The following is a 27,328-nucleotide window of genomic DNA, read 5'->3' on the forward strand; positions in this document are numbered from 1 at the left end:
TCTTCCATCATATACTGTATATTTGCTCTTTGTTTTTCTACTAGCTTAAAGGAGCTGAAGTCGATATTCAGTACATTAATATAGCAGCAAGCAAATATTTGCTGTGTAAAGATATAGTGGAGTAATGGCGTCCTGAGCAGAGAAGGAAGTCACACTCCCTGTGTGTGTGTGTGTGTGTGTGTGTGTGTGTGTGTGTGTGTGTGTGTGTGTGTGTGTGTGTGTGTGTGTGTGTGTGTGTGTGTGTGTGTGTGTGTGTGTGTGTGTGTCGAGGCAATCCCAGCCCGCTGTTTTTTTCAGTCTTTCGAGTTTCCCAATACGTTAAATACCTGTTTTTTAGCAGACACATGCATTAACATGCACGCACAGCCGGACCGGCTATCAGAACAAAAACAGAAGAAGAAGAAGTTCAGATCACAACACACACAAAGGGGAGTGTGACTTCATTCTCTGCTCAGGAAGCCATTAATCCACTATATCTTTGCAGCAAATCTTTGTTTGCTGCTATATTTATGTTCTTAACGTTGAGTACAGAACTTTTAAGGCACCATCCATTATACTAAGGGAGTTTTTTAACAGTAGATGCAGTACTGTACGTGGGCATATTTTCTCTATTACTCATATTCTGTATGTTACCTAGAAATCATTATATTCTAAATCAAAGATGATTTGGCAAGCTTGCAAATGCACTACACAATTTAAGTGGAATTTTAATTGTCTCTGCATAACTGAAATAAAGGCAGTCTAACATTTCAGTATTTGTTAGAACTACCTCACTTGACGCTGAACAGTGTGCGATTAAATGTCCTTGTGGCAGTGCTTGTTTTCATTCTACGTTATGAGTGAATTTTAATGAGCGAAATTCAAACCAAAGCATAGTTGATGAATGAACGCTGGATGGCTATAAAAGGTGCTCTGACTGAATGGATGAAAGGTTAGAGAGGAAGAATGTGTGTTTTATAATATAACCCCTGGGGCAGAAGTTCACAGACGATCCAAATCAAAGCAGCATTTCCCACATGTCTGGGAAACAAACAGAGTTTCACAGTATTACTCTTTATACAAGGAACAGTAACTGTCAAATTTTAAAAACATATCTCAGTCAGTCTAATACTTGTTAGAGAAAGAAGAGACTAATGTTCACCACATGTGTTCTCTTAACTTCCTTTACTCTGTCCTCCTCTCACATCTCCATCTAGGGGTTTACATTGCAATAACAGGCTCCAGAAGAGCTGCATGCTTCCAGGAGGGAGTGGATGGTGAGAATCAAAACACATGCCCTGATGCCGGTACACACTGCTCTGAAAATGACAACGTGCCTTTAACGGCAGGCGTAATTTCCTTCAGTAACCATACCAGGAGGGCTCAACATTGCAGCCTTTGTTTCAGGCATGTGCTCAGGCCGTTTGATGTGCACATGTTTCATCCATTCTGAGGCGGAAGGATAGATTGCCAGAGACAATTGGAGAGCACTGAGCTACATAACACATGCCATTTGCTAAAGAGTAATGATAAAAATATACAGTAAGGGCTTTGAGGCAAAGCCAGCACAGAGACACGGTGACAGAAACATGGTGACCTTAGTGCTCTGTCGATTCTTCCTCGTAGTGCTTATTGTGACTTTAGTGATGATGAATGAAAGGCATTGTTGAGGAATTTTGCCATACTTTTATTATCCAGGAGAGGAAAGAGGGCTCCTGTGGATAATCGTTCATGTGGGATAAATGTTTAGAAGAAATCTAGAAATATGAGTGTATGGGAAAGCAGAAGGAAGTTCCCTTTGCTTTTGTCTCTGACTTTGAAGTGGCCTATAATCTGCCATTGCAGGCCATTTTGTTTAAGACAAATATCATATGTTTGATGCTGTCCTATTAGGAGTTTAGAGAGAAAGCATATATGATGGATCGACAAGAAAACTGAATTCATGTAGCAAAATAAGGCCATTTCTTTCCCCGTTTGTCTCAAAAAAGACATCATGATGGTTTTTAATGGTTTCCCTAATTGTATAGTTGCAGTTGAGGTATTTGGGCTCTTAATGTTTGGTATTTTAGAACTAAATACCATGATGGTCCATGAGGGATAGTCTCACTTTAAAATAGCAACTTCATTTCAAGGGTTTAACCAGTTTGTTCTCCAAAAAACAACTTGTAATGTCAACATGACAAACACATTGGGTTGTTTGTGAATTTGTAATGTTGTTTCAGCCCTCTTGGTCACAAGCCTATTAAAGGCTAATGGCTTGAGAGAAAACTCAGGGTTTATATTTTCAGCAACTGGTCTCCTCTCAGTATTTGACTCTGTGTTTCATTAACATCATTTTCTTCACAATAGCCCATTCATTCAACGGTTTCTTCCCTTATATCCTCTTGAATCTGGTGTTTGCAAGACAGCTTTAAGAAGAAACAGATTTCAACTGATGTAGCAAAATCACAACTATAGTAAAATATGCATTTTTACTGCCAAATTAATACTGAAAATCAAAGACCAGGAAAAAAACATTCTTCTTTGTTTGATTATTATTTAATCTGAGTGTACACACTTCCTGAGAAGGAAGAGAGAAGAAAATTGCTGGTATGAAAAGTACAAGCCCAGTTCTTCATGACGAAAAAAACATAAAAAGACAAGTAATATTATCCAGACACCTCTCCACCTGTGGAATTATGAAATAACAGGAATCAGCCAAAACCCATCTGTACAAATAATCGAGGTCTGCAGGTGTCTGCAGTTTTATATAACAGGATAGCTTGCCATTATAAGCACAATTATTCAAGGTTTCCAACCAATAAAAGAAAGAAAAAAAACAGAACAGTGCCATTATAAACCCAACTGATCAACTTTTGCTTATGCAAACCACATAACTTATCCAATGTGTCATAATATGGAATGGCCTAGACAGACAAGTCCTGCTGTAACATTTACTCAAGACAACACACATAAAGATGACAACATTCCAACTTCACAACTACACAAAAAACACCAGGGTGGCCATTTTCAGAAAAAAAAAAGAGGAAAAATATTAAGACTTATTTAACAGAACATTCATGTTATTAAGGTGTCTGTAAAAACACTTTTTTAATCAGCAAAGAAAGCAAACAATGAAAAAGCAATAAGAAGTTTGCCTGATACATTGTGAAATTGTTTGGACTTCAATACAATAAAAAGAATGGAAGCACACATTGTAAACACACTTGAGAGTAAACATGGGTGAACACACTCTTTAACTTATAAGTACACTTGAAACACAAATAAATAATGAAAGGATTTAACTCCATATTAACATAAATATTGCTCATTGTCAGAAGACACAAAACCTGCCCACCCACCCACACATACAGTACAGCAGATTCAAACTATGACTGCAAACCCCCAATTCTACACTTTTGAACCCAGTTACATTTAAATTCAAATTGTACACACCACTTGTTTGTGCTTCATCCCCCTCACACTCATTCACACACCAATACAGAGGATGCCGGACTCATGAATGACACTTTCATACACATTATTCTAAATTACCTGAACAGTTTAGACCTCATACAAGAACTACATGTAGGCACAGCTTTGATCTTCAAAGTGCATAAGAGCAAATGTCCTATTCTAAGTCAACGTGTTTGATTTTTTTTTTCTCCTCTCAGATTTTAATGTTGGCACACAGAAAAAACAGAAGTGTGCCTCAGTCACATCCTAAACATGTTTACCAAACTTCAACATTACGTATTTATATAAAGAGAATCCTGTTTGAAGTGAATTAATAAACACATGGAAGTAAAATTCTCTGACTCTCTTCGGGCTGCAAAATTAGCTTTGATAAATCATTCTTGGTGTTAATTACTGAGAAAAAGGGCCTTGTAATTATTTCCCCATCATAAATATGAATCCTATTTTTATTACAACCAACCAATAACATCTTGGTATCTGCAAAAAGACACAAAAGAATACATTTGAGAGTGTGCTCATGCATGAGGCCCACTGTTCTTAATTCTCTGATAACATAAAAGTCACATGAACATAACAGACATAAATACAGCACTTGAAGGAAACATTCTCTTTGGAAAGAAAGGCTCAAAACTGATCATAATCAGGGAAATACTGAACCAGTTGGTTAGTGAAAAGACAGTTTTCCTCTGGTAGAGTCCTTTGCTCTTGCGGAGTTAAGGAAATGAGCAGAGCTTCCCCTAAATTGTGGCCTGCATTCCCCTGCGAAGTAGAAGCTGTATGGGAAGATCCTCTGAAAAAAATAAATGGCACTCCACCACCCGACTGGAAATCCTGGCGAAAACCCTGCAGCAGAGTCAGGGACAGCGGCGTTCTTCCCCCACCCCCCCCATGTGTGGAAATGTGTTGCCTCACTCCAGCTTTGACATCTCATATCTGGTTGTCATGATTTCCTGTGAAATAATATACAAATATAAACGAAATATTTTTGTCCAGGCATATTAAGTTTTCATTTTCAGACAGGCATGAACACAAAATGTGCCTGAAAGACCCAAAAATTCACAGATCCTGTCACTGTGTCTTGAAGTCGGTCCTTATATGGCCACTAATACAGCAACTCCAAAACGAGTCCCTAACATTATCAAGCAAGGCTCTCTTATACCTTTTATTTGGACAAAGTTACTCATCTCCACATATCTAGACCAGCTGTCTCTGGTCAAATAAATAAGGTGCATGAAGCCTGTAATTATATCCATTTATAGATTCTAAAGTAATTCATACCTCATCTGAGTCGAGCAGGACTGGTAGAGCTCTGCAGTGACAGACAGGACCAAAGAAACTGTTAGAATCACACATGCCTTGTATGAAAACACATTGCTGGATTAATAGATTATAATAATTTGGATAGGATGCTTACACATCAGCAAGAGAGCTAGGAATGTTATCCTCGACCCACTTCAAGTCTTCCTCCTGGACAAGTGGAAAAAGAGAATGAAAAAAAGTAAATACTGCCATCTGCTGAAACATGTGACACTTGTACAGCTGCACTTCCTAAACTTGGACAGCTACTCTTATCATAGATGCTTATTTTTTTCAATAAACCACACTGAATTAAACTAATCAATACATAAATATTCAGTTACTGACTGGGTTTACTTCTGCAGGCTTCACTGTGCCATTTGTCTCGTGTTTAGACGCTCTCAACTTTATGCCATCTGCTGTGAAGAACAAACACATAGGAAAGAAACAAATATAACGCCATTAGAAACTCCAAATGTTTAGTGTTCTGTGCAAAAAGTAACGCTCCCATGATGTTACTGTACCAATGTTCGTAGAGGCAAACTCCTCAATCTCCTCATCGTCAGAGTCGTCAATGAGAGGGGTGAAAGCGTACCTGAGGACATGTAATCCAAGTGATTAATAAGGCACAGAATAAAGTGCCCAATTCAGCTCATGTTGGTGAATAAACAGTCCTAATGTACTACTTGCCTCTGGTTGTTTGCAGACGGTCTCCATAAAAACATTATGACGAACAGAATGGCGGAGAACAAGAACCTCCAGAAAGCATCTTCCACCCACAGCTCAATCCAATCCTTTACACAAAAACAGGTCCAATTATCAATAAAATGTAATTGTATACTTTTTTTTACACCACTACTGATGAACATGCCAAACAATACTCACAGACTGGCATTCTGCTAGCCGAAATTTTTTCGCTATCCAACCCATGAAAATGATGGAAGCTGAGGGAGAGAGGGACAAGGTTAGAGATACAACTTTTAGTCTGTTTTCTGGGGATACTCCGCTGTGTGCATATTGGGACTTCTGTTTTCACAGGTATTATATGGATGAAAATACAAATAACTAGAAATCAGGAGCGCTGGCACAGAGCAGTGTTATGATTGCAAGTGTAGTTGCACCACTTACCAATGACGGCAAATATTAGTGTGTTTGTGAAGTGCCTGTAGAGAGACAACTTGACGGGGTTTCTCCTCAGCTTCAGAGTCTTGATGGTTTGTGCCAGGCTTACAAAGATGTTAGTGGCAGTCAAGGCAAACGTGGTGGACGTTACATAGAAACCATATTACAAATGACCTCTATATACGAGGATATACTAACTCTTTTCTCCAGACACTGAGTCACATATAAATAAAACAAAGTGGTCCCTTCACTTACCACTTAGTTATTTATAGAATCTTTTAACAGGAGAACCTGTAAAGGGTGGTGGTTGGGCATGCAAATCAATCACTTCTGCCAATTCAGACCAAGACTATCGATCAATGGAAACATCGCCAAATGTGATTGATTGTGCAAAAGGAAGAAAAATAATAATAAGAAAGAATTTATAGAAGAAAAAAAAAACAAAAAAAAAAAAAAAAAAAAAAAAAAAAAAGAGGAGGAAGAAAAAAAAGGGGGGGGGTGTGTGTGTGTTTTTTTTTTTTTTTTTTTTTTTTCGGGGGGGTTGCAAATAAACCTCTCCTTGTCTAATTGGACTCATGTAAAGGAGGTGAGGAGCAGAGGAAAACCACACAGGAAAAGGTTGTGGGTGCACAAAAGGATATCCACCAGCACAGAGAGGAGTCAAGCAGAGCCAGGGGAATGTTGGCCAGCAGGGTCAAGTCAGAGTCTTTCGCCTAGAAGGGAGAAGAGCAGGACCAGAGGGCACAAGGAAGAGGAGAAATCATAGATAGGATGGGAGATTAAAAAAGGCAGCACGGCCACTAAAATATAGAACCGTTTGCCAAAGTGCAAAGAAGAAAACACCAAATCATCCAACCCAAAAGGCAAAGAAAACTTAAAATCGCTCGGGCTCAATTAATAAACAAATACATGCACATTGTTATTATATGAGGGTATAATAACGATTGATTATTAGTGCTGCTGAGGAGTACACTGGAAGGATATGAACCAGATGGCGCAGGAGTCGAGCACGGCCAGAACAATTGCTGTAATGAGAGCGGGGCCATTGTCTCGACCCTTGATTTTTGGCCCACCAACAAATTGAGAAAATACACAAACTGTGATGTCAGGTTTTATTTCAAAACACAATCTGACAAACCACAGAGCTTTAACACGGCACTGCTAATTCTTAGGTTTTTTTTCCATATCAGGTAGCAGTGATGGAACAGTGAGTCAACTCATTGATTATCAGATACCTTATCAAGTTCAGCATTGATCATGAAAGTCATTTGTCAACTAAGACGCAGGTTAGAACTTCTCATTATTGAGGATTTGTTTGCCGATTCAAATTGGTGTTTTGTGATTGTTTGTCAGATTAAATATGCAATTTGAGTTTTTACTTCTAGCATCTGTTATTGTTGACATTTGTATAGACTGATCTCAATTTCCAGTTATTTTTTTATTATCAAAACTCACCCCAGTAATCCTCAGGACACCTTCAATGCTAGCAAAGGCAAAGTAGAGGATGCCGAGCCCCACGACTCTGTGCATTACTTGCCCCAGTCGAGGCCTAAAATGATAGAAACAAAGAAAATAAAAGGTTGATTTGCTTGATTTTGTTTGTACAATCATTTTAGGGTTCTGTGTGTTCAAATATATGTTGACGTACTTTATAATGCCATAACCAAGGCTGACGATGATGACGAGCAATCGAGCCAAAGTCCTCTTTAGGGCAGAGACCAGCTCGGCAAAGATCAGCAAGCCTGGAGCTGAAGGCAACAGTGACAGGGGAAAAAATTACATTTACAAAACCAAACATCTTACTCTCTCACATGAAACATGTAATGACCATGTGCAGACACTTACAAGCAGAGCCGACAGCGTTGGTGTTTTCATATTCGGCACAGAAGACAGCCTTCTCCACCATACCGAGAAATATGACCCCTGCAATCCAGAACTGGATCCTCAGCAGATCCTTCCAGTAGCATGCTGCCCAGATAAACCACAGCAGGGCGTACAGGATGTACACTATGCACATCACCATGTAGAACTACAAACAGAGTGACGGATTAGTCTATAAACACATATGGGAGCAATATGGACTACTCATTCAGTGACTTGCTGAGGTTTGGAGTCAAATGTTGCTGTTGTATTTATGAAATGTAATTCACTCAAATCCTTAGGGCGGATTGTGCTGGGCTGACCAGAGCTACAACTGTATGTTTTATTGTGGTTTAGGCACACTGTCCCTTTAAAACAGTGGACAAATCCTCTGACTCCGTTGTATCATTGTTACTAACATGCACAAACCAAAAAACGCAACCCTCCATTTGAGCCAGGAAAGAATGATGGGCACATAATATTAGTGTACATATATTTTACAAATGGGTAATTCATATTTTTAACATAAATCACAAAAAGATTATTTAAGTCACCTACTTACAATCATGAGAGGCCATTCTGTTATAGAAATGTAACCATGGCTGCCTTTCATCACCACATTAACTGGAAAAAACAAAATCCAGACATTAGACAAATGTTTCCCAACACATTAAGAATTTGTTTCTGGTGGTGAAAAGTCTTGAAATCTGACACTTTGGTGTCTGTGAAAAACAGCTTCGCATTTATGAGTCAGCTCCTGATTAGGGAAGTCATTTCTGCACATTAATGCACCCCCAACCAATCCATGCTTTCAACTACATATCCATGCAGAGTACAAAATAATACATTTTGCGTTGTGTTAACGTTCCTCTATTCCAGTCACACAATATATTAGTTGCTTATGATGATGATGTAATCATGTGTTTAAAAAAATGAATCTTACCTGTTAAATTCCAGTTGGCATCTTGTTTATTAGACTCAATCTTTACAACTAGCAAGTAAGGCCCATCCTTCCAGGTGGTGGCTATGACGTTCGGGGTGTCGCTGTCATACTCCTCGGTAATCCATTTGGTGTCATTTTCAACCTGATTACAAAAGTCATGCATTTTTATCACTTTAAAAAAAATAAGTTTGTAATACTATGTATGTGGAACACATACAAAACACTTCTAGTTAAATACACTGAATACTGGCCAATTATGTTTATTCTGTTACATTCCTGGAAGATTCTTCTCAAATCTTTGCTTACTTTAACTTACACTTTTCTATTAAAATCAATAGCATTAATGTTTTCTTACAGGCACTTCACCCTGAACAGGTGGACTGACTGGACGTGGATCCGCCTTGGCTTTCTGAAAAGAAAAAAAAAAACAGACAGTTACCAGATGATGAGAGATAATAAATGGCATGACGTGAAGTGTATGACTATGCTGAGGAGAGCAATGTAACAAACTTACTTTGAGCCTTGGAAAAGACTGCAGTTTACTGTTACATATTATGGGACTGTATTTGTGTTCAATGTACTCTCCTTGTCCGAGGGGATTCGGATCCAGGCCCTCCCCACGATTAAGAGGTGTTCTTTCATACATTTCCTACAGCCAATGACAGTCACCTTTCAGCATTTAAAAACAATCAAGTCTATAAAGACTGAGTGATAATTAGTGTGACATTAAACTTCTATACTTACTTCAATATTGTTATATTCATTGTGACAGGGGTAGTATTTTAAATACCAGTGAATAGAGAAGTTCACCTCCTCAGGACAGCCAAAAGGCACAACTAAAAGATAAAAGACACAATTGATGACAAACACAAGGGACAAAAAAAAGGGGCACATTTTGTAATAGGTCACTTTATGTCTTACCTTTCAATTCAATGTTGGTGTCTTTATACATTGATTTCCTTAACAGTAGTGGTCTTGAGGTCTGCAGGGTAGATACATAAAGTTTGAGAGCTGTAGTGCAACAAAGGATCATTTTTCTTTTTGATAAATAGTTGAACCATAGGTTTCAACTGATTCATCATTTCGGCGGGATGGGGGCTCAATGGCTAGTATTGTCAAACCCAGGCAGTGCTCTTTCTGTGTTTGTAAAGGAGGGGAAAAGACCTGTATGAATCAGGAACTTCAATATTATTGTCCATAGGTGTGAATGTGTCTGCCTGTCTGTAACAGACTGGTGACCTCTCCAGGTTACACCTTGCCTCTCTTAGCACACCCAATACTGCAACTAGATATAGAGACAGAGACAACAACGGAGGGAATCTGAAACTTGTCAATACTTAAATTATTGATCAAGGCTTTCTAGCTTTCCTTGACTTGAGTATGGCAACTGTGCTTTAATAATGATAAACAAGTAGCCTACTTGAATGCAATTCAAATTCACTTCCAGGGTGTTTTCATGTAGCTATGTAATAACAATGATGTGTTGGGGGTTGGCGATAAAGGACCCACAATACAAAAAAACTCCGTTAAATAGCAAAGAGTCTTTGAACAGCTGTCGCAATTAAGCTGAAGCCAGCTAACGTTTGTTAGCCAACGGCTAACCTTAAACAAGTGTATTCCAGCCCTTCTCCACAAGGCGAATGCTAATACGCGAACAACATACTGCTCTTTCGGTAGACACATTTTATCCAAATCAGTTTAGGATATTAAGTCGCAGTCAAGAGTGGTTAACGCGATACCATTCATGCAGGACAGATTACACGACTGTCTCCACATTCACAGCTGACAGCGAGTAAGCATAACAAGACTAATGTAGCTAACGTTAGCTGACTGGTGCAGCAGTTATCCAGCGTTCCCGGTAAGATACTCACGTTTACAATGGTAATTTTCCAAACCCCTGTCTCTGGTGCTGCAACAACCGCATTTATGGTACTGAGTAAAACCACACAAAGGACTGCCCATGGGTAGAAAACTCCTATGGTCGGACAGCTCCACGTCCTCATCCTGACAGCAGCGGCCATGTCGCTGTGGGAGTGAACAGCACTTCCCTGCAGGAAGAGCGCCGTGAACTACCCACTGGAGGAGGACTCTCGACTCTGACGTTTACGCTGCCTTCAGTAACCCCTGTCCCAGCGTGGAGTTTGGAAGTTGTTGTTTTTTATTACAAAAGAATATGCGGACATTCCATATTACATTAATGGGACATGGCGGCTAGATCCTCAGGTTTACTGTCAGCCATTGATTGTTTCATCAATTAAAAAACAATAGCACACATAGTCAAAGACAGAAGGGTGACATTGATTCTCCTATCAGCTTCCAATGATCTTTACTAAAGTATTTTTTACACAAATACAGTTTAAGTGCTGGCATTTACCTGAATATTTCCATTTTGTGACAATTTTACTCTAAATTTCAGAGACATATGGTGCTTTTGACTCTACAAATATAGCCTACTACCCTATGATACCCACTACATATATTTAACATCTAATATAGCATACCCATACATACTGTGCATTACACACGTGCATGTATTTCATTAGTAATTCTCAATAGTGATCCATGCAATTCCAATGAAGCACCTTGCTATAACAATACAAAACTATTTACGGCATCTACACTTGCATTTCTATGTCCAGAGTGTATGCTGCCTGGACCAGGCACTTTAGAGTATGGTCCTAGTTTTTAGTTTAGTCTCTAAGTGGGATTTTATATTTAAACTTCAATATTTTAGTGCAGTTATTTTTGAAAGAATATGTTTCCATTGTTGTAGCCTCTACTTTTTAAATGTATCTAATTTTAATCTATGAATCATGTATTTATTTTATTACATCATAAGATCACTTTACAAATGTTCTGTACATTTCTATATTTACATTGCAACACAAAATTCAATATAGTAAACAATTTCACAGTTCAGTGTATCTTAAGCTTATGGAACATGTGCATTAACATATTTGACATTGACACACGTAGACAACATTCTAACACTGACATGCATGCTGGCCATGTTAAGCATAAACTGCTTACAAACATATTACAGAAAGTCCACATCAGGAAATGTCAAGGTGCTCGCAGTGCAACGAGGCATACTGTTTAGTACTGATGAACCACGGTGACAGTTTTATTTCATTTTATTTGATCTGCTCGGTACCAATCTTTACAGAAGTAAAGAAGTGTCATTTGAGCTGTGATCCATAGCCGTCACATCAGTAACCATGTCTTCATTAGCTTGACTTAAAGCATCACTTGATAAAAGAGGAGTGCACACTGCAGGAGATCTCAGGGAAGGATCAGGGGAGATCACCACCACATAGCGATCATCATCGTCCTCCTCATCCTCATCCTCCAGGCTGCCATGAATGTCCGCAGTAACTACTGAATTTTCTGCTGCCTGATGACTGCAGGAAGGGGACGAGTTGAACATAGGATGTTCTGTAGGTGCCAGTGTTTCTCCATCATGGTCCTCTTCAGGAAAGCTGGTGTTAATATAGATGATATCTTCCTTGCTGAAAGACTCTGGGAGCTTTTCTGTGAGCTTCTCCAACATTTCCCTCAGTTGGGGAAAGAAAGGTCGGTCCAGCGGATCGGCCCTCCAGCAGTTGTACATGATCTCATACCTACAGTAGATGCGGGTAAATAAAGGAAATATTTTTTTTTCATAACTCTTGATACTTTTTTACAATACTTTTTTTGGGATGCAGCTAACAAACTGGAGAGATTCATTTCAGTAAAACCTCAACTTTGAAAAACCCATTTGCAAGTTGTATATTCAGTTTCTACTTTCACCGCACCTGGCAGTGGTGAGCAAAGCAGTCCAGTTTTAAAAGTTTTCTGTGACTAATGTTGTTTGCTGGACTGGATATAAGCCAAAATAAGGAGAAGTGAAAACAGTATGTACTGTATATCAGTATTTCAAGTGCAAAACAACCTCTATGTGCTCAAGTTTAGCATGTAGTGTGCCATAAAGTTTGCTGCAACACAAAGAAAATAAGTTGTATAGTGGAACTTAAGCTCCGACCCATGCAAGTGACAGCATTTTAACCACAAATTAAAGTGTCTGTGAAAACTTGCATTATATATTTTTAAGTTAAGTCTATCTTGACTCTGATATGGTCACCTCCAACACAATCAAAGTCAACATTTGTGTTAAGAAGAGACAACACTCACAGCTCATCCAAACAGTCTCCTGGCTGCTTCAGCCTCTGTCCTTCAAGAAGGTAGTCATAAATTTCATGGTTCTGGATCCCGGGGTATGGTGTCATGCCTCGTGTAGCGATCTCCCACATGGTGACGCCAAATGCCCACTGCATGACAAATTATTCACTTCAGATGATATGCCATCATGTGAAAAACTTGTTTTCTGTTTTCCCTGCTATCTAGAAATACTATTAATATCCTACCTAGATTAACCCTTACTCTTAAAATGTGAAAGAAAGTGTGTGGAAAATTATCTGAAAAGGATCATCTATTTTTGTATTTTCAGTCCACTACAAAATTGTGTGAATTTTAAATGTACTCAGCCTCTCTTTTCTTTTCCAGTTATCATTTCCAGTTTTCACTGTTATGTTACGTTATGGGGGATAAACATATATTTCCCCCATTCAGCTTCATGAAACTGAAAAAAATGCCTTTTTGCCAACAACACAAAAGATGGCTTTTGTTTTTCATCTGACACTTCAGGAAATTGGATGTTCTGCATTTAGACTTCTAGCAGGGAAACATTACAAAAGAAGGTAAAAATTGTATTTTCAATTACCACACACTGATTAATAAAAAAAAATGATCACACCATTAAAAGGAAGACTGAGTAATAAGTGCTGTGTAAATTCAGCTGACTTCTCTGTGTAGATCTCAGACAAATCATTTTGAAATGTATGTGTTCAACAGAAAGTAGGGAGTGAGACAGAGAATGTAGATGAGGGGTCAGTTCTTATTTTAGTGGGTTAGTTGACAGTACAGTATAGCATTGACTGTTGTCACTGGAAGAGACATGAGCAGATGGAATTACTTACCACATCACTCTTTACAGTAAAAACTCTATCTGCGAGACTCTCTACTGCAATCCATTTTACAGGCATTTTGGCTATTCTGCCCTGCCTGTAATAATCTCCGCTGTAGATCTTCTTAGATAACCCGAAGTCTGCTACACACACTGTCATGTCATCACGCAGCCTGTAAGACAAATGAGAAATGGACTTGAGAATAAACTGGAACAGCAAATCACATAACCCCCCTAAAGAAGCAAACTGACCTTTATAAGTTTCGATTTTAATTAAAAAAAATACATTTTGTATCTGCAACAACTTACATGCAGTTGCGAGCCGCCAAGTCACGATGCAGAAAGTTACGACCACTAAGATACTCCATACCCAAAGCAATGTCAACCATGAACTTCAGGAGTGTCTGAGTGGGTAAGAACTGTGTAAAAAAACAGACACACAACACAATTATAGGTTTAGTCTAATTATCATACATTATATGAGCTGGAGTATATTTCTGTTTGGCTGAAATCTTACCATTGGACTGTCTCCCAGGCGTGAGCGCAGCAGGAAGCTATGAAGATCTCCGTATTTCATGAATGGCAGGATGACCATGGGCTTGGGAAAATGTCCCGCGCCTACTTCCAAGCACACACCTAAAGAGGACAAGTCAATACAGAGAAATAATGTCAGGATGTGTGGAGCAGGGAACAGAGTAGTGGGATTCTACTTTGAAGAGGTAATGCATTACTCGTACCGAGCAGTTTGATGACATTAAGGTGGTTGAAATCTTTCATGCAGGCTGCCTCATTCAGGAACTCTTCAATCTCCCTTTGAGAGAAGCTATCCACTGTTTGAAGAAAAAGAGGAAAATGATCTGCCATTTCTTAGTTTATGGATGACCAAAGGATGTCTTTTAGTAATAGAAGCTTACGTTTCATTGTCTTCACAGCAACTTTTTCTGATGTTCCGTCTGGTTGTCGTAAATGTCCCTCCACCACGGAGCCAAATTCACCTGATTGAATAAAATCATAAATAATATGTCAAACTCTGCGCTGTATGTGTTATTATCTGTATTAATCTAGATAGAATCATGTGGATATGAATGTTTCCTATGGTTATGCATTTCTCAAAATGAAACTGCTCACTCACCCTCTCCAAGAATCTTTCCTATGGAGAGCAAGTTCCTCATGACCATCATGTCCTGAAGTTTGGCCTGGAGTTCATCACTAACACCAAGGTTCTCAACTGTAGACAGGGCCCACTCAAGTTATTGTGCATCTAAAACTGTGCCTTTAGCAGGACAACATAACTCTCTGCACTTCTGTTCATTTTCCACAGAAATATATTCAAGAACATACGTGTGATTCCTATGGCTGATCGGTTGTAGGATCTCTCGGGTTTGTACTGCACGAAAGGCTGCACCTTTTCTGCACCTCCAAATAACCGCCTGCAGGGGGAGACAGGGAAAAAGAAAAAAACAGGGAATGCTGAACAATGAGCTAATTCTCTCACTCAATGTTATTACAGCTCAGTAATCATGCACACACAGGCTGATATTCAACTACAGAGGTGATCGTAGTGAGGAAACCCTCTCAGTTGTTGCTTTCCTGACTTTCAGGTCATTACTGTTTTCCTATCAACCAGCAGCAGCAGCAGCCTGTGACACATTCCTATCCATATCCTGAGTGGCAACTGGCAAGACTGAATCACAGACTTCATAATAATGAATTCCGGAGAATGAACAGCTGGTTGTTGTCCATCTCTCCAGCTGCACAGTTATTACAAGACTCAGGTTCACACAACGGTGATTTAGAGGAAGCAAAGGCAGTTTATTAACAGAGTCCGGAAGAGTTCAGTTTCTCAAGTCCTACTACAGTGTGCCACTGAAGAAAGATTACTTAACACCGCCCAGGCACCAAAACAAAATGAACAACATCAAATATGTTATGTTGTTAAAGTAAAGATGAACCAATGCAGACAAATGGATCACAAATACAGTGATTCGTAGCAACTTCAAAGATAAGACAATCTAACTTGGAGCAAGGTTGGTAAAAATGAACGTGAATGTGTTTGCAGAGAAGATGAAAGCATACCCAAACAAAGAGTCAGAAGACCTGTTGTGTAGACAGATACCCCCCCAGAGGAGAAGCAGCAGAAGACAGACGACACACACCACGGCCAGCACAACATAGACAGAGTCTGGACCCATGGTGTCAGGGCCGGACGATGGGGACGCCACTGACTCTGAGATAGGAAGAAGAAATTATCAAAGTTTAGAAGAAAAAAAACTTTCAGCAAATAGGATATTGTAAATCCAACATTCAGGATTAGATTTCTGAATTATATTACTGTTGACAATGGGATGTTTCAGCATTGTAGCACTGTTATTCAAACTCATATTAGTGTATGGTTTTCCCCCAAATTATAATTTTAGTAAAATGTCCATAGATTAATTGGTTTAATGAGAATCAAAAGGATATGTGATTGATCATAATGTGTAACTGCCAGCAACTTCAGTCTTTTGTATTTTCTGCCATTACGGTTTGTTATTAAATTACACCTTTACAACAATTAACTAGCATCCAAACTATCTTTTTGAAAATGTCCAAGATAATCCTGCTTTATCAAGTTGTGGCCATTCTATCTTAAACAAGACTGAACCTTAAACTTAAACAGCCATGTACAGGCTCTGTGAAGCGTAGGCCTGCTAGGAACAGCGTTGCTTTGAGTTAAATGCTAAAATCAGCTTGTTAACATACTCATAATGACAATATTAGCATGCAAGCAACATTTGCTTATTAGCACTAAGCGCTAAGTACAGCTGAGGCTGATGGGAATGTTGTCTGTTTTGCCGGCATTTACTTAAACAAGGTGACATTTTGAACCGATAAAAGATCAGGGAGTCAAAGTTATTAAAATTCATTCCCAGGGCACCATGAGTGTGTGTATCAAATGTCATGCCAATTCATCCTAAATTTTCAATCTAGACCAAAGTAGTTGACTGATGGAGAGACATTGCCATCCCCAGAGCCACGCTGCTAAATACTGTATAAAGCCTTAATAGGCACTGTATCTATTCATAGGGCAGTAATATTGTTCTAGAATAGTACAATACATCTGAACTATGTTGACCAGGTTATAAAGTTAACAGATGATGATATAAATCAATAGAGCAGCTTACTGTCCTCTGGCACAAACAGCCAGACTGGTGGGCTGACCATGCCGCTCCCTGCCTGTGTGCATGCAGCCACCTCCACACTGTAGGTTGTGTTGAATTCCTGCACATTTACAAAGGCCACGGTGGTGTCACTGTGGATCTGAAAAGAAACACACAGCATAATAACAATAAAGGTGATTGTGCCTAGTGTTATAATTAGATTCCTCTTAAAACCATATTTTCCGGTTAATCATTATCTTTGTGGACTTGTTATCAGGAAAACCCACTGTCGGTCACACGCTAACCAGAGTTGTAAGGTAAGTCATTAAACTGAAAGAGGATTCTCCATGAGAAAAGATCATATTTTAGGGACACTGGTGGAACTGCATGCTAAGGGACGTCGTGTACATTTGTGCGACACCACAAATCCAGGTCAACAACTTTGCTACACTTTGCTTTCTCTTCTCAAGTCTCCTCTTTTTTCATTTACACTTTTTTCAAGAAATGTTTGCAACAAACAAGAAATGCTATTAAAAAGTCCCTTTAACGAGCAGTATGAAACTTTTGTGGAAAATACCAGGGAACTGTATACTGGGGCTTATCATAAACAATGAAACTCTTTACAAAAAAGGGAAGGAGACCAAATTGCTAGATAAGCTCATGTGCTGCAATGGTAGGGAACATGTGACAGACGCAGCGCTGTATTTCACAATACCACACGATGGGGTTCCTCTGCTTTACCAATGTGCTGACTGTCAGACTGGGAACACTGAGCCCATGATTACTGGTCAATCATGTCAGTGGCGTCAAACAGAGGGCAACATGTGGCTAAATGTTCTTACAATAGCAAATCCTCAACAAATTTTGGAAATCAACGTCAGATCAGATGACCACGACTTCTACCATGAAACACACAACATTGTGAGCAAGTACTAGTAGCTATTTATTGCTCTAATTTAAAGATGGTATATCTTTAAATTAGAAAAAATATATATATATAAAAATATATATATATAAATATAAATACTATACTATTTTTTCCAGGTTTTATGGGGCAGGTGGGACTGAGGATTTAACAAGTTGTATTTGTGCACATTTCCAGTCACTGCTACTATTACAAAGCCTTTGTGTAATGATGACATCACCAACTGACTGGACAACACATAAGGATATTTTGGCCTATAGTACACATACTGTTGTATTAATATTCCATTCACTCTGTGATGACTCAAAGCCACATGCTGAACAAAGAAAAGAAATGATTTCCAGTTTTCACACCATCAGCTTCCTTTAACTACAACACAGACAGGAAGGCCGGGAAACACACCATTGTACCAGTAACCGAAACATGACTATGCACAAACAGCATCATGGAATAATGCACCGGACAATTGATGTATACAAAAGGAGTTGGTATTAAAATAAACTGTGCTATTTCGTAGAGAGTGTATCTTAAAAAAAGGCAGTTCTCGTAAATGACTTTCCCTGCCTTGTTGATTCTTAAGAGGAGTGGAAAAGCAGAGATAATAGAGAGGCTGACCACTGATTCACTAGGCAGGACAAAGGGAGGATCTAAAATTCCCAATATGCATTCTTTTCATATTTGTCATACATGAGTCATTGTTATCAGAAAAGTAAAAAAAAAAAAAATCAGCTTTCACAAAAAAAGATCAAAGATAACACCATGAACATGAGTACGTTATTATATTACAATATACAGTATGTATAGAGGAGAATATGCATTGTACATAAAGAATTGCAGGCACACTTATATTTTAATGTCTGCACTGTACATATGTAGATACAGGGCCAGATGCAGTTTAATTTTATGTGTGTTTGTGTGTGTATGCATATCTCTAAAAAAAACATTTGGAAAATATGAAAGCAGTTACCCATTTAGATAATACATTTGTATGTGTGCATGTGTCTCCAGTATGTATATAAGTTGCTACTAACTTTCTAAATGTCTATGTATTTCTATTATTTTATTTATCATTTATATTTTGTTACTAATCTAAGTTATTGTGACTGTTACATATACAAGGGAAACACTCAATAAAACATTATTCACAAAAGGAAAAATCTTTAATTACTGTGTTGTCGGCAAGCTCACCTTGTTTACTTGTGTGCCATGTTTGACAGTAACTTCATAACCACGCAGGATGCCATTTATCTTATCATATGGGGGAGGTTTCCACCTGATAACCAGCCAAGACTCATTCAGCTGTGCTGTGACATTTCGGGGATAAACTGATGGCACTGGGAGTGTAAAAAGAAATGGGAATAGAGGGATAAAGACATCTTCAAGAGAGGTAAAACAAATCAAGACTTTATATAAAATGCCAAAAATGGAAAAGCGAAAGTAAGACTGCCCCTTTATTGAAATCTTTGATTACAGCTTGGTATGTGGTCATTTCCTGGCACAGCATACTGTATCAAGTCTTTCAACTAAAATATCCCCTGCGGTGGCTTTAGGAAGGAAATTGAAAGCAGCTCCACCCAGTAAGAACTTTGTGTTTTCTCAGTGAGAACACTCCTATTTCCTATATGACCCTTCAGGAAAATAACAGAGATTTTGGATAAGATTTTTTCTGATGGGGATTTGCCACATGCAGAGCAGGTAGTTGTGCAACTTCCGTAAATTCCAGTTATTACATGCTGCTAATGCAAGGAGGCTTACATTAGGCACATTTTGGATGGGAAAGTAGTAGGCAAATTATATAGTGCTCTGTTCCTCAAACCTAAACAGGACTCTGCTATAATGAGAAGGAGGCAGGAGCATAACACAGATGTTCTTTTTAATACACAAGGTGGTTTTTAAAGCAAATAAAGTCACAGCCTTGTAAATTCAAACAGCCAGAAACATGTGTACTGTATGTGCTGGGATAGATCCAATTAGATTTTGGATCGTTTCCCTGTGTTGCAGCTACATATTGCACCCCAAATCTGCTGGTGTATCACAAACTGGCAACTAAATTCAAACTGTAAAGTTGTTCCGACGTTCCTTAAATACTCACACACCTCCCTCTGTGGTGTTGCTCTGGATCCACATGGTGACAGGAGAGGCTCCCACCTCATTGTTGCAGGAAACACTCATGTTGTACCACGTCATAGCCTGCAGCCCGGGGACTATGCACTGGAAAGGCGGCACTGTGACGTTGATGAACCTGGTGGTCATCACCTCCCCTTTCCTCTGACTCACCTCTTTAACCTTAGACGGAACAAAGAACACGTAAGGATCAATCTGAAGACATTAAGCGGTAGCACTGTTTGTACGGATGTGGGACTTACCCTGATATGGCATTTAGTTATTGGAGAGAAACCATCATGTCCGGGGCTCCAGCTCAACATCAACTTATTGGACTGCCTCTCCATCACAGTAAAATTAGACACAGGGTCGGGAAGTACTACAAAACACCATAAACGAAAACCTTATTAACTCACTCACATAGAGGGAGAGGTCAGCTTGCAGAGCATGAAAACCTCTTGGAATGTCTAACAGCCCCCAAAAGACCCAGTTTTACCTTTGATGTTGATATTTGCTTCTCTGGAGGTGCTGACACCCTTCGTGTTGTAAGCTTCACAGCTGAACTGAGTGTACTTGTGCACACCTGCAAATGACACATTTGAGAGGACAATGTAGCACTTCAATGCTGTATGAATTCAAAACAACCAATCCTCAAGGTCAAGATAGAGCGGAATATTTTGATAATGGTGTGACTTCAGTACTGGGGAAAAAACCTGAAGTACAAGCCAGCCAGACATGTTTTGATCAGGTTCTTCGGTTTGGAATAACTTACTTATTTCTCTCTTTGCCAAAGAGGCCAATCTGGGGAAAAAGTGCCAGGTCAGGCTCAATAGAGAAGTGCGACTGAAACTGATATGAAAAGAACACATTTGGGGGTGACTCACTCCTTTATTATACCTCAAATGTTTACACAGTAGCACCTCATGCAGTTAGCTCAAATTGAGCCTCTCCAGTGTGATGTACTGTGGTAACAATGCTTTTGCTGGGTCTCTTTTCCTGGTCGCACAATTCCTGTCTTTCAACAGCCCCAGATCTGCATTCTGTTAGAATAGGACTGGGACAGCTGCTAAATAATGTCCCTTTTGTGCTCCGTTTTCCAGTATCTCTATCTCGAAAACCTTTCCACAAAGATAATCACAGACCAGCCTGTGAGAGATGACTGGAACCATCTTGGGATGTTTTGTTTACATTCTGCAGAATGTCACGTCCACTTCACTTTGTCTTCATCTACTCTTGAGCATCAGGGTAAAGAGAGCTTCAGTTTTCTTACAAACACTACAGTGCGTCTGTTTGCACAAAGATAGAGCCTTACTTAAAATAGACCAGATGGAATCATTCATTTAAGTTAACTTCACATCATTCATTCAGCATGTGTTTGCATGTATTTAGCAGTGTTTCCAAAATACTGTGTTAGTATACAGTATGACAACAGAGGAGTGGATTACGCTGCAGGAGCGGTTTTCATAAATTGATTCTGCCAATATCTACAGTAGAGTGTCAGTCACATCAGCTAAAGGCTCATTTAAGAAACTAATTATTTTTAAGTAATATCATTTTCTGGAAAAGGAAATGAATAAAAAGGTCAAGCAGTTGCAGTTCTGCTTTCACTGTACTTGGCGAGTAAATCAAAAACAAAAGCAACACCACTGTAATAAAAATAGAAGGGTTGGCAACTCAAATAGAAACCTTACAAATTATGGAGGGAAGCTCTCCAGCTGTCTGTTATTTTTCCATTTTCATATTCATAGTCGGGCACCAAATATAGCCGAACGACTCTGTCAGATTACAACTAAGCCTACCACTTTTTACTCTTGATTACTGTACATTTGGTCTTGTGTTTTCAAAGCTGAGGTGCCAAACCTGTGTCCACCTGCTGTCCTGAGATAGATTAAATAATGTTATGTAGATAATAAGGCTTTCATTAACCCAAATTAATTCCCCATTAATTTCGCAATCTTTTTAAGAAGGTATAATGCTGTGATTTCAAGCAATGTAAATGTAAAAATAAATGGAATGTGCATGCTGATAACTTTCTTAAAATAAAATGAACAATCAAGCACGCACCACTTCACATAACAAAAGCACTCTGATAATATCATGGGATCCAAGCTGTAGTGGAAAAAGGGGCCCTTGACTTATAATATACATGAGGTGCAGCAGAGTGTGTTTACACTGTGTTTACACCAATATTTGGTCCTGCACAGATCTCTAGTATCCTGCAGTCTGCCAGCCTCTGTGTCCAGCCCCTCCCTGCAGGGTAGTGGGCCATCCCGTGAATGAGGTCTTTGTCTCCGGAGCCAACCCCCGAACAGACTCCCTGTGCTGCCCCCCATCCCCTTTCTGCCCAGGCCCTTGCACACGCTGGACCAAAGCACAGCTCTAAACCTTTAACCCCTCAGCTTCTGGCTGTATCGCTACTCACTGGCTACAGCAGGAGTGCTTAGCCTGTGGTGAGCTGAAAATGAAGGGTTAGAGCATACAGAGCACAAAGGTTATGCTTCTAATAACACATTAGAAGCATTTCAAGCTTTCAAGAAGAAGGCAGCTGAGGCCATAAAGAGAGAGTCCATGTTGAAAGACTGCTATATGTTCATCTTGAGTATAACTATTACAGTCTTGACTTTTATATGGTACACACTTGAATGTACAGCTCGAAATAATTAGTTGATTAATCGATTCAATTAATCTGGAATAATTTGTAAAAATGCCACCAAACCAGCTTTACAAATTTGAATATTTGTTGGTTGTGTTATTCTTGTGAGAATATGTTAATAAATTAAATATCTTTGGGTTTTGGACTGTTGATCAGACAAAGCAAGGGATTTGAATGTGTCAACTGGGCTTTGGATAAATTGCAATGGGCATTTCTTAACTATTTTCTGACATTTTATAGAATAAACACTAAAAACAATTGTTATATTTGCAGCCATATTTTAAACAACAGTTCGTAATGTTGGTAATATGCTTATTTGCCGAAAGTTAGAGGAGAAGTTTGATACCACTCGTATCAAACTTCTCATCTAGCTCTCTGCAAGAAAGTGAATAAGTATATTTCTCAAAATGTCAAACTATTGCTTTAATCAGATAGCAAGTGTTGCATTTCCACTGTTAAGTGATTCCCCAAGTGTCACATTGTCTTTAGTATACAGCTAGCAGGGCGGCATTACAAAAAGCACTGACCATGCGTGAATGACCGCTGTTAACCATTTGGCAGTGCAGCAGGAGGCCCCAGTGACACTGACCGTGATGATAAATCTCATCGCAGTAAGTGGGGTACAAATGCTGAGGCAGCAGAGACGAGGCAGAATAGAAACCAACCAAACAAAGTGATGCAAGCTGACTAAGACCTACTTCATGCTTTGTCACCATTATCAGAGAGCCAAATGTCCCTTTATCTCTGCTGATGAATGTTTCCACATACAATCACAGAAGGAATTTAACCAATGTGGTGCTAATTAACTGGTTCGATAAGCTGTAGCTTGTGTGTTCCTTCTAACTACTTTTACAACTTTTTATACAAGCCAGAACTTCATCTAGTAACTTTGAAGAAGTACTTTTACTTTCTACCAGAGGAAATTACGTCTTCAGCTCCTTTAGCTCAATTCAGTAGTAAATAAAGTATGAATCTATGTTAGCACATCTTCAGCTTCTTTCTTTCTGATTCAAGGTGTCATTCAGAATAATGTGTGAGAAGAACAGCAAGAAAGAGGAAGAAAGGAGTATAGCAGTTGTAAGCAGATCACAGTGAAACACATAATAATAATAACAATAATAAATTGAATTTATATAGCGCTTTTCATGGACTCAAAGTCGCTTTACAGGGCAGGATAGATTATAAAAACATAACAAAACAAAACGAGCAAACAAAACAAGTAGAACAAAACAAGATACAGATGAAAAAGGGAGGGGGGCAGGTGGACTATGGGTAGGCTCTGTATGTGTGGGAAAGAGGGAGAGAGAGAGAGACTGTGTGGTTGGTGTCTCACCTGCCACGGAGTAGCTGCTGGGAGAGTTATGAAAGTCACTATCAGGTAATCCATCACGGAGCCAGCGGATTTTAACAGGGTCTGGAGGTCCTACCGCCTCACATGACAGCGTGAAAGGTGTGTTTCTTGTGACGTTGCTGTCCTCTGGTTGAGAGAGAAATGTCGGTAGACCTAATAAAAGAATAAAGATGTGTCATGAAAAATGTGGACGCCCCAAGAAGCACCCAATTCTGGCACCATGTTGAAACTCACCTTCCACCATGATGGTGATTGGCTGAGACTGAACCATTGTGTTGCCGATATTCAGTCTGCAGCGATAATCCCCAGCATCCACTCGCTGCACATGGATAATGCTGTAAGACAGTACAAAAGGACATTTGTCAATCTGTGTAATTAGCCCAACATGCTATGTTTCACCTCCATGTGTGCTACATACCTGACAGTGGATAGGAGAGTTATGACCCCATCTGTGATGGTCTGGAGATCATTGATCACCACCTGTATGTTTCCCGCCAGGTCCTGGCCGTTCTTCACCCAGATGATGGTGGGCTCCAGCCTGGCATCAGGGATGTCGATGGAGCAGTTGAATTTGGCCTCATGGCCCTCTGACAGCTGGATGGAGCCTATGGTGGGCTTGAAGTGCAGCCGTCTGAGCTGATCCGGGCTCAGATAAACCCTTGAGACACGGGCAGGTGTCACAAGAGGCTCAGAGGTCCTGGTGGGACGGTTGAACCGGCCCCGGGAATGCTGAGCTGTTTACAGAGGGAGATGTTAGGTCAGCGCAATGCTGTATTTGTTGAGGTCTGACATGATAAGCAAAGATTTTAAATCCCAAGTGACAGAACTGTGCTTGTCTTTACATCCAAAATATTCACCATAAGGTATATAGCATTCAAAAATCCTGAGTGTGTGACAGATTTAGGGCTGCAACTAATTCTTATTTTCATAATTGATTTATCCGTCTATTATCATCCAACAGCTCAAAACTCAATGATAGTCTAATAAATATGACATATACAGAAAAAAGCAGCATATAAGGAACTTGAACCAATGCATTTTTGGACTTTGTGCCCACAAATGACTTAAAAGATAAATAGATTATCATATAAATATTCTGTGGTTGCTAATTAATCATCGAATCGTTTCAGCACAAATATCAGTTTTTATTGTAAAAAAAAGAAAATGTAGATGTAACTTTATAAATCAATGTATCTTTCTAAGGGCGCCCGGCTAGCTCCGGCCATATATAGAGGTTTACTCGGGTTCGACTCCGACCTGCGGCCCTTTGCTGTATGTCATTCCCCCTCTCTCTCCCTTTTCATGTCTTCAGCTGTCATGTCGGATAAAGGCTTAAAAATGCTTAAAAAATAATTACACAAAAAAATATATCTTTCAAAAAAGGCATGGTTATTGAAAATTTATAAAAATACAGTTTATCCACTGAATGTATAAATAATGCTTTTCAGAATGCTCTTTACCGAATGAGTATTTTGAAGTGTTTTTACTGTCATCATTCCAGTCCACAACCGAGTAAGCCACAGTTGTTTTTATACTATAATTAAAATAGAATCTAAAAGAAACACGTTTAGTGCTACGAAACAAACTCCGGTCTCTGCTATACGTTTTAGAATGTTATACGGACTTTTAAACATGTAGAGTTTAAGAAATGCTTTAAGCTTTTCAACGGCGGATAAAATCTATAAGAGCAGGCTTTTTAAATCTATTCCAGCTGCAGAAAAGAGATGGTCCCTGCTGCACATTAGATCGAGTTAAGCCTAAAATGCCACTTTGGGCATGATGTTAGTGCAGGAAAACACAAACCTCCAAGAAAATAGACAACTCACCGCTGACCGGACTCCCCACCACAATAATGGCTATGGTCGTTGTAGAGAGAAAAACTCCAAACCAGCCTGGAGTTGACTTCTTTGCCATGACCAGTGTGAGCTCTTCACTGCTGCCTTCTGTCCCACAACAGGCTGAGTGAAAATGTAGTTTTTTATATATATATATATATATTCTAAACGGATTGTGCCTGACCGGACACTTTAACTACGACAATAACCAGCATCCAGAGTAGCTCCTACGCAGCTCGAGTAAAAGTTGTTGACCCGAGATCACATTCTGCTGGAGAAAAAAAAAGTTAACTTTTCTCCACGTCACAGGAGGGATCCCTAAAAGGCGGGACTGAGTGTGGAAAAAAAAACAACCAAAATACTGCAGAGAAACAGCAGCTGGTAAATATAGATACACACTTCAAAATTTTACATGAGTTTAATATATTTAAATTTTTCCTGATATAACTTTTTTCTTATCTCTTTTATGTCATTAAGACTGATCATATTACTATACAAATATTACTATGTCTTTCTAACAAGCATTATGCACATGTGGCCTATATAGCTACATATAGGCCTACTATAACGGTAGTATAATCTATTTTATTTTCAATATCTCAAAAATCCTTTGACATAAAATAAAAACCTCGGTGGCATATTAAGTTGTCTGCCCAACTACTCCACCGTGTGGTCAACTAATGCTTTTCATATCAACCATGGCTATACACTCTTAATATTTAAATACAAAATCAGCAGAGTTACAGTTCAGACTGCAGAGGGGTTTTATCATTTGTGAGGCTGTCCTGAAATTGATGCATATAGATTATGCTTACATTGTATCAGTACCTTAATGGAACACCTTACCTGCACATGGCCTGCATAAGTAAGAGGTTTACTAAAACTTGACTGCTAAAGGTACTATGCATGTTCATTTACAGATACTGTTTCACATTGTCTGTGAATGCACCAGCTGCAAGATATAAAAATGGAATAAAACACCCCAAATTCAATGAAAGTAACCATTCATTTTACCTGCAAAGAACGTTGTATGGGTCCCGCTCCATACAACATACATCCATGCATCCATGTGGCATTTTGGTTCAAAGAAACCCATATTTCTGATATGAAAAACTTTGAAAACGGGTCAAATTTGACCCAAGGACAACACAAGGGTTAAAGCCAGTATAATTTGTTATTTCCCATCTGATTTTACTGAGGTGAATTGTCAAAATAATTTATTAGTTATTAGTTGTGTTTTTGGGGCCACCCTTTTCCTTTTGATTATGTTTGCTAACTCGTGACTGGAATTGCTGTGCATTTAAGGATAATTAAAATAAAGATTTGTTCTGGCTTTCACAAAAGCCATGCAAATAAGGACACTGTTACCAAAAGTCAAAAGCTTTGTTTAGACATAAACCTTTGAGGAATAGTGAAAGTAATGTAAAATAAATTGATTAATTCATTAATTTAAAAATGATGTACAATTTTCAACTTTTCCCCTCAAAAATGCATTATAAATAGGCCTAATTGTTTTTGACAGCCAGTATCTTTTGCATGGGTAAGATAATGCTAAAGTTATGCATTGAGTTTGTCAAAACAGAAGATAAGCTAGTAAAACTACCAAGCATGGCAACCCACTAACTGGCCATAGACTGTCACTGTGAATATTAACAAGTAATAT

The 27,328-nt window shown here is 39.0% G+C and overlaps 2 protein-coding genes across 5 annotated transcripts; both read right to left on the reverse strand.

Annotated features, from left to right (window-relative positions):
* Positions 1-2,498: 2,498 nt before the first annotated feature.
* On the reverse strand, positions 2,499-10,756 carry tmem87b (transmembrane protein 87B). 4 transcript variants are annotated; one of them, XM_039784744.1, is made up of 19 exons: positions 10,528-10,756; positions 9,578-9,638; positions 9,401-9,492; positions 9,171-9,305; positions 9,012-9,065; positions 8,657-8,798; positions 8,276-8,337; positions 7,699-7,882; positions 7,502-7,601; positions 7,309-7,402; positions 6,495-6,566; positions 5,860-5,968; positions 5,617-5,675; positions 5,422-5,525; positions 5,256-5,326; positions 5,080-5,147; positions 4,850-4,902; positions 4,714-4,744; positions 2,499-4,385 (listed from the first exon to the last, which is right to left on the reverse strand). In XM_039784744.1, the coding sequence occupies exons 1-19, from the start codon at positions 10,675-10,677 to the stop codon at positions 4,344-4,346; spliced, it is 1,683 nt and encodes a 560-aa protein (XP_039640678.1). In that variant the 5' UTR covers positions 10,678-10,756; the 3' UTR covers positions 2,499-4,343. The 4 variants fall into 4 exon arrangements, with proteins under 4 accessions (XP_039640678.1, XP_039640679.1, XP_039640677.1 ...); XM_039784745.1 differs by lacking the exon at positions 6,495-6,566 and adding an exon at positions 6,838-6,909; XM_039784743.1 differs by lacking the exon at positions 6,495-6,566 and adding an exon at positions 6,838-6,909 and having other exon boundaries at positions 5,080-5,150.
* Positions 10,757-10,948: 192 nt separating this feature from the next.
* Positions 10,949-25,928, reverse strand: mertka (c-mer proto-oncogene tyrosine kinase a). The gene is made up of 19 exons (XM_039784746.1): positions 25,657-25,928; positions 24,249-24,564; positions 24,065-24,165; positions 23,813-23,983; positions 20,323-20,409; positions 20,090-20,205; positions 19,820-20,009; positions 18,912-19,057; positions 16,823-16,958; positions 15,735-15,885; positions 15,000-15,088; positions 14,791-14,886; positions 14,573-14,653; positions 14,396-14,488; positions 14,176-14,294; positions 13,968-14,077; positions 13,672-13,831; positions 12,827-12,963; positions 10,949-12,276 (listed from the first exon to the last, which is right to left on the reverse strand). Exons 1-19 carry the CDS (start codon positions 25,742-25,744, stop codon positions 11,817-11,819), a joined length of 2,847 nt encoding a protein of 948 aa, XP_039640680.1. The 5' UTR covers positions 25,745-25,928; the 3' UTR covers positions 10,949-11,816.
* Positions 25,929-27,328: the final 1,400 nt, after the last annotated feature.

This window comes from Perca fluviatilis, chromosome 19, assembly GCF_010015445.1.
Source record: "Perca fluviatilis chromosome 19, GENO_Pfluv_1.0, whole genome shotgun sequence".
In the NCBI taxonomy this organism is placed as follows: Eukaryota; Metazoa; Chordata; class Actinopteri; order Perciformes; family Percidae; genus Perca; species Perca fluviatilis.